Consider the following 8,559-nt stretch of genomic DNA (forward strand, 5'->3'; position numbering starts at 1 on the left):
TTGCTGTATTTCTGGTTTTTGTGACGCCTCTCCTTGCTTCGAAAATGGCTGTGTGGTTTTTCTTGTCTCGGCGCTGTCCTAACATAATCTAATGCTATGCTTTCGCTGTAAGCCTTTTTGAAATCGGACAATGTGGTTGGATTAACGAGAAGTGTATCTTTAAAATGGGATATAATAGTTGTATGCTTGAGAAATTTGAATTATGAGATTTTTGTTGTTTTGAATTTGCCGCCCTGCTATTTCACTGGCTGTTGAATAGTGTGTCCCGCGGGTGGGACGCTAGCGTCCCACATTTCCCAGAGAGGTTAAATTAATCAATTGTTACATTTTTTTCCTCCGAATGTACAGTAGGTAGGACTTTGGATTCATAAGGAAGTGAAAATTAAGCAGGGAGAAAAATATCCCCCCTTGACAAAATCTTTTACTCAGTATACAGTGACGCACTTCATGACCTTTATACAGTATCACAGATCATTAGTCACTTTGGCATAGAAGCTTAAATGTCCCTGTTGTCCACTCAGCAGAAATAGAAAGGGCATTATTATGTCTGTCATGCCCCACGGCTGATACACCAGGTCTAAATTATACTATTACAGTAAATCACAGCCATCTATTCAACTTGAACTTTGAAATGACACACTATTACATAACCACCGAGACAACCCAACCCCAAGGTGACACTGCATGTGAATAACCATGTGAATAACCCCTAATAAAAGGTCAAGTGTATTATGTTCCTGTTCAGTGTGAATAAATAACATTACAAAAGGTTTACTAGACCAAGCCTATCCTTAGATTTGTAGGCAGTATTGGTCATCATTTGCCCTATTGGCCATAACTCATATACTCAACTGTTTTAAATGCCATAGATTGGCAAATTAATATCATTTAATTGGATATGTTGGTTGGCGGTTGCATGGTTACCTGATATTTCTGTTTATTCCATAATCAATAAACCTACACAGGCACAGAGTAAACAAACATTTGAGTCAGCTCTTACTGCGTGCGTTCATGTGCATGCGTGTGGAGAGAGAAAGAGGTCGAGGGGGGGAGAGAGTTTAGGCTAGGTTGGGCGAAGAGAATGATTTCCTCCACAGCTGTGTTGGGGAAGATGGGGGGGTAGGCTGGAAGTGGGGGGGGGACTGGAAGTGGGCGGGGGGGGAATGGTCTCATAAAATTTGAGGAATGTTATACATTGCTAGGCTTGTTTTCGACAGCCAGAAACATATAAGTTGGGTTCAGTGATCAGGAAAAGCTAAAAGTTAACGTTTTTTGGAAAGTTCAGAACGATTACCTCTTGATTTAGTCAACTGATCAACTCAACAGTTTGGTAAGCTACAATTTTATCTTCATCCTTTTATGTCTCAATTTCTTCCCTTATTCACCAGCTCAGAAAACATCTCTGCATGGAATATTTTCTGAATCCTGAATGTGTAGGATGTTACACCCAGATATTGCTTCAAACCATTCCTTTATACCCTTTATGATCCATCTCATCTCATTCTCCTCCCTCTTCGTTACGAAACACTTTAGCAATCTCACCCACAGCCAAATGAAAGTAGACATTGTGTAAAACTTTTTTTCTCTCTCCCTCCCACTCCCTCTGCTTTCTATTAAGCCCCTAACGCATGTCCCATCCCCCATTACTCTTCTCCATGCTCTCTCTTCATCTCTCATGTCGGAAAGCAGCTGGGGTCGCAGAACAAAACCAGCGATGTCCTTTTTCGGAATTCAACTGACGGACATTCAACATGAATAAACAAAATAAACCTGTAGTGCACGATGGCAACGTCCTGCTCTGTCTTTTCTTTCTACCTTGCTCAAAAGTGTTCATTTTCTTGAAATGTTTAGGGATAGATTCCATTGTAAGCACGTTTCTGTGGCCCTATCATACTCCCGCCCAACCATCCCCACACCCACCCGTCTCCCTCATGTAAATATCTCCCTCCAGTTGTGTAATATTATTTCATCTACGCAGTTCTGTTTCAGGCAAGCCAGGTCTGTAACTATTTCACTACTTTCTATGCTATACATGTACAGTATCTATCTGTTAAATATGCTACAGTTCAATTATTTGTGAATTTGTAACAAACAGATTAGGTTCTCTTATTAACAAAACTTAGATTAGAATGTTTACATATGTCACAGACAGTAATCAAATTCCATTTGAAAGTGATCATATTATCTATATCATAGGTTCTATGGTTCTCTGTGCAATTTCAGTGATGTTTTTTTGTTGATGTTGAACTGTTTGATGAATATTGCAGTTCCCTTCAGACGAATACAATACATTATATTATCTGACATTAGTTAGTTTTGAGTTATAGGTTCAGACCTAGTATTCAATCTCAACCTTATTATATGTGTTTTCAAAACACTAAAAGCTTAGGCTATCTTGTTTTGATGAGGCATATAGCATCTGGCTGGCTACACCTTACAATCAGTGTATCAGTTTATGACTTATGGTGGTTGTCACATGTGGGCAAGATGAGTTCTGGCGTTGTTTTCAGATGGTTCATTTGTTGCTAAGTTCTTTTTGTGTTATGAATATCATGTCATTTTGAACTTTCACCCAGATCTACACCCCCTATGATTGAGGCCTGGGCCTTTACAAAAGCATTTTCAATTCTGGTTGCTTTAGGTTTGCTTTGCAACTGTTCTAACACTGTTCCCACATAGTTTATAGAGTAATTAAAACCAAACAGGTTCATGTTCATTTATTTTCGTCACAGCTGATCTTGCTGTCTTTTTAAGGCCCTCTTCTGGTTCTCTGTCATGGTATTATCAATGTTGTTATGCCTACAGTTTGGTCACTATCCTTCAACAGATGATCATGTCGATGAACATGGCGTCCAACATCAGTCCAGCAGGGGGAGAAGGAGGGCCACATACCACTATGGTGGGAGGAAGTAAACCACTGCACCGCTTCATCAGAGGCGAGCCAAAGAGTACTGGGGTGAGACTGGAAAACAGACAACTGATGTATTCATTGTTGCCAAATACTCTAAGGAGTCACTGCGGACAAACGCTGTGAACATTTTATTTTGGGTAAAATGTTTGTATTTATCATTCATTAATTTAGTGTTAGCACTTTACATTACAACACAAAATAAAGTGGTAATAGCATGGTTATAGGTAACATATGTCACGACAGTAATCATAATAAAAACATTATTTTACCAGATACCTCTTCATTTTTGTGTAAACATATGATTATTTTGGTGTCTTTATTCTATGTTCCTGGTTTGTTAGATTGTAATGCTGTTCTTTATTCTATGTTCCTGGTTGGTTAGACTGTAATGCTGTTCTTTATTCTATGTTCCTGGTTGGTTAGACTGTAATGCTGCTATTTATTCTATGTTCCTGGTTGGTTAGACTGTAATGCTGCTATTTATTCTATGTTCCTGGTTGGTTAGATTGTAATGATGTTCTTTATTCTATGTTCCTGGTTGGTTAGACTGTAATGCTGCTATTTATTCTATGTTCCTGGTTGGTTAGATTGTAATGATGTTCTTTATTCTATGTTCCTGGTTGGTTAGACTGTAATGCTGTTCTTTATTCTATGTTCCTGGTTGGTTAGACTGTAATGCTGCTATTTATTCTATGTTCCTGGTTGGTTAGATTGTAATGATGTTCTTTATTCTATGTTCCTGGTTGGTTAGACTGTAATGCTGCTATTTATTCTATGTTCCTGGTTGGTTAGACTGTAATGCTGCTATTTATTCTATGTTCCTGGTTGGTTAGATTGTAATGATGTTCTTTATTCTATGTTCCTGGTCGGTTAGATTGTAATGATGTTCATGGGATCATCACTCTTCATCTTGGGGATTCCCATGAGGCTGGATACACTGAAGTCCTCTGCAGAGATTTTCACCCCTTTTTGGCTAGGAATCCTGGTACGTCCTTCTTGCGTGTGTCTATATAAATCTATGATACTGACAATCCAAATGTCTTAACATGACATCATACCTTTCAGTCCTAAAAACCCTTATTGCTTAATCTTCCATTCAATGATATCTTTCAGACCTTCTCCCATGACAGTTTGGGCATATTGTTGAACTTATAAACCCCCTCCCTCTGCTTTGTGACAGTTCATCATCTCTGGGTTGTTATATGTGCTCACAGAGAAGAATCCTTCAAAACAACTGGTGAGTCCCATGAATTGGAATTCTGCGCAAAGGCATTATAAACGATTAGTCATGGCACATTACTGTTCATAACTATGGCAAACGATTTTCATTCTATAAAAAATATAGTGTAGAAAACATTAGGAACACCTTCCTAATATTGAGTTGCACTCCCTTTTGCCCTCAGTACAGCCTCATTTCACCAGGGCATGGACTCTACAAGGTGTTGAAAGCGTTCCACAGGGATGCTGGCCCATGTTGAATCCAATGCTTCCAACATTTGTGTCAAGTTGGCTGGATGTCCTTTGGTTGGTTGACCATTCTTGATACACACGGGAAACTGTTGAGCATAAAAAAAACAGCAGCTTTGCCGTTCTTGACACACTCAAACTGGTGTGTCCGATACCTACAACCATACCCCGTTCAAAGGCACTTAAATAATGAGTCTTACCCATTCACCCTCTGAATGGCACACATACACAATCCATGTCTCAATTGTCTCAAGGATTAAACATCTTTCTTGAACCTCTCTCCTCCCCTTCATCTACACTGATTGAAGTGGAATTAACAGGTAACATCAATAACGGATAATCGCTTTCACCTGGATTCAACTAGTCACCTATGTCATGGAAAGAGCAGGTGTTTGTAATGTTTTGTACACTCAAGTGTATAGTGAGCGTTCATGTGTGCATTCCACAGAGATCTCTTTTTAGTAACTTTTATCAGATTAAGGAAAAAGGAAACCTCACACTGCTCTTGATAGTATCCCTGATCTTTAATAAGCTTTACGTATCGGCCTCACGGCCTTCGTCAGAGCTTTTGTGAGTTTTTTTAAATTAGCACTTATGTAGACCTAGCCCCACCCACATCCGTTCCACACATGGAAAGGGATTGGAGGCGAAGGAAAAACAAATAAGTGCTACCAAATATAACAATATGCATTTCATAAATATTCTAATAAAGTGTGTAAATGAGACGTATTAAACACGTCTGTAAAACCACAATGAGGACATAGACCTACCGAGCAAGTTTTCATTAATCATTGGTACATCATACAAAAAACAACAGAATAATCTTAAATAGGAGCATAATTCATATTCAAATCACCCTCCAGATATTGTTTCCTAAAGGACTTAATGATGAAATGCCTATGTATGTTATGTTGTGAATTTGAACATGAATTATGCTCCTATTTAAGATTACTCTGTTTTTCGTACGATGTACCCAATGATTAATGAAAACTTGCTCGGTAGGTCTATGTCCTCATTTTGGTTTTACAGACGTGTTTAATATGTCTCATTTACACACTTTATTCAAATATTTATTAAATGTATATTGTTATATTTGGTAACACTTATTTGTTTTTTCCTTCGCCTCCAACCCCTTTCCATGCATGGAACAGATGTGGGTGGAGCTAGGTCTACATAAGGGTGCTAATTTCAAGAGCAGTGTGCAGTTTCCTTTTTCCTTCATTTTGTTCAACTGTTACCATGCACCTGCAAAAAAGATTGTTCAGATGTGAGAGTGCCTTTTTGAATTTAGTAACTTTTACCAAAAAAAGCGTAAATGAATGTCAGATCACAGTTCCTCATCCCATTCTGTTGTTCTTATTAGTCATAGTAAAAACCACGGTGCAAAAGGTAAATGGTGGCAATTTTCAAGATGGTTATTCTTTTGTTCATCACAATGTGATTGTCACTCTGTACTTCAGTCTGGAAATGTCATGCAAATAAATGCATTTTAAATTTTCTGCTCACCTCATGTTAAAGTGCCTTGAAATGCCTTGTCACAAAGTGGTTGCAGTTCTTTCACCACTTTATTTGTTCTCACCATGTAGGTGACAGCAAGCCTGGCCCTTAGTATCATCTCTATGTTGGGGGTCACAGTGGCTTTCTTTGAATTCCTTAAAGGCATCCTGCGCATTCAGGAATCACATGACTCCTATGATTATTACCACGAAGACTACAACGCCACAGAATCTGGCAGAGTTGCAGCCCTCTGGCATAAACAACATATGGTATGTTTTGTTGTTGATGTGATTCCAGATCACTGTTATCTGGATCAATTATTATTAGAGCTTAGGTATTTGCTTCGTCACAATCTCTTTTAAAATGTAATAAAGAAAGGATAAACATCTTATAACACATCTTTAAAATGTTCTGTCTAAATAAAGATACCTTTCATTCTCTGCTCTCTGTCATCATCACAGTACCAGTTGATCAGCCTCGAGGCTGTATTTATGTACCAGAGCTTAGTAGGCATGGTGCTCCTAATTGTGATGACATCATTTGCCAGGGTTGCCCTGCATTCCAGCAAGACACAGGTAAAGTACTGTGACATACTTTAAAAACGTAGCTATATGTATTGTGTCCTGAGGCTTGTAGACTCTGGTCAGTATGCCAGTACAATTAATCAAATACATTTTGGTTTATAAGTGCCCTACAGAACCAGACACAATCTTATCTGCAACTAATGTTAATACAGTGTATGTTTATATACAGTACAGTGTATATAATGCTTTTTTGTGTGTCTATCTCATGCAGGAATGCCTAAGATAAACTCTGATCTTTCTTCTTTACAGGCAGTTGTGGTAATGCAAGATCTACCATCACCAGACTGAATAAAGAAAACAAGGCTTTTCTGACTGTCTCTGCCGTGGTGGATAGATAGAAAATTGGGACTTGCCCATTGATATGAAATAAATGTATTCACAAATATGTAGAACATTTCTTTAAATCCACATATATGGAATTGTCTTTGTATACACTCGTCTTTCTCTACACTTGTACTTTGTAATAAATATAACATATACCACCAGTCAAAAGTTTAAACATACCGACTCATTCAACGGTTTTTATTTTTACTACTTTCTACATTGCAGAATAATAGTGAAAACATCGAAACTATGAAATAACACATATGGAAATAGGTAGTAACCAAAACAGTGTTAACCTCTATGGGCTAGGTGGGACGCTAGCGTGCCACCCGTGGTGCACTCCATCAACAGCAGGTGCATTTCAAGAGCGGCAAATTTGAATCCAAATAAATGTCAAAATTCAAATTTTTCAAACATACAACTATTTTACACCCTTTGAAAGATAAACATCTCCTTAATCTAACCACGTTTTACGATTTCAAAAAGGTTTTACGGCGAAAGCATAAATTTAGAGTATGTTAGGACAGTACATTTACAAGAGTTGTGTGTAATGTTTTGTCAATTCAAAGACAGGGTCACCAAAACCATAAAACCAGCTAAAATGATGCACTAACCTTTTACAATCTCCATCAGATGACACTCCTAGGACATTGTTAGACAATCCATGCATTTTTAGTTCTATCAAGTTCATATTTATATCCAAAAACAGCGTTTTACTATGGCATTGATGTTGAGGAAATCGTTTCCCTCCAATAACCGGCAGTCAATTCAACACCACAAATTAAATAATTAAAATTAGAAAACATTGGTAAAATATTATATTGTCATTTAAAGAATTATAGATTTACATCTCTTGAACGCAATCAACTTGCCAGATTTAAAAATAACCTTACTGGGAAATCACACTTTGCAATAATCTGAGCACTGCGCCCAGAGAAATACGCGTTGCGATACAGACTAGACGTCATGTTGGGGAGATCTAAAATCGAAAATACTATGTAAATAATCCATTACCTTTGATTCTCTTCATCAGATGTCACTTCCAGGTATCACAGGTCCATAACGAATGTAGTTTTGTTCAAAAAAGCTCATCATTTATGTCCAAAAATCTCCGTCTTGTTAGCACATGATCTAAACCAGCCGGACTTCTCGTCATGAACGAGGGGAAAAAATATATTTACGTTCGTTCAAACATGTCAAACGTTGTATAGCATAAATCATTAGGGCCTTTTTTAACCAGAACATGAATAATATTCAAGGTGGACGAATGCATACTCTTTTATAACGTATTGGAACGAGGGTACCCAACATGAACTCGCGCGCCAGGTGTCTAATGGGACATCATAGTTCCATGGCTCTTGTTCGGTCAGATCTCCCTCCAGAAGACTCAAAACACTTTGTAAAGGCTGGTGACATCTAGTGGAAGCAATAGGAAGTGCCAAAATATTCCTCAGCCCCTGTTTTTTCAATGGGATAGGTTTAAAGGTAATACAACACATCAGGTATCCACTTCCTGTCAGAAAATGTCTCAGGGTTTTGCCTGCCAAATGAGTTCTGTTATACTCACAGACACCATTCAAACAGTTTTAGAAACTTTAGAGTGTTTTCTATCCATATATAATAAGTATATGCATATTCTAGTTACTGGGTAGGATTAGTAACCAGATTAAATCGGGTAAAAAAAAATTATCCAGACGTGCAAATGCTGCCCCCTAGCCCTAACAGGTTTTAAAGAAATCAAAATATTTTAGATTTTAGATTCTTCAAAATAGCCAC

At 37.9% G+C, this 8,559-nt stretch overlaps 1 protein-coding gene across 5 annotated transcripts; it reads left to right on the forward strand.

Moving 5' to 3' along the window:
- The first annotated feature begins 1,161 nt into the window (after window positions 1-1,161).
- m4a15 (Membrane-spanning 4-domains subfamily A member 15) lies at window positions 1,162-6,958 on the forward strand. Of its 5 annotated transcripts, none has more exons than XM_045709926.1 (7): window positions 1,162-1,330; window positions 2,806-2,956; window positions 3,786-3,896; window positions 4,092-4,148; window positions 5,965-6,144; window positions 6,337-6,450; window positions 6,709-6,958. In XM_045709926.1, exons 2-7 carry the CDS (start codon window positions 2,828-2,830, stop codon window positions 6,745-6,747), a joined length of 630 nt encoding a protein of 209 aa, XP_045565882.1. In that variant the 5' UTR covers window positions 1,162-1,330; window positions 2,806-2,827; the 3' UTR covers window positions 6,748-6,958.
- The last annotated feature ends 1,601 nt before the right edge of the window (window positions 6,959-8,559 follow it).

Source organism: Salmo salar, chromosome ssa28 (assembly GCF_905237065.1).
Source record: "Salmo salar chromosome ssa28, Ssal_v3.1, whole genome shotgun sequence".
In the NCBI taxonomy this organism is placed as follows: Eukaryota; Metazoa; Chordata; class Actinopteri; order Salmoniformes; family Salmonidae; genus Salmo; species Salmo salar.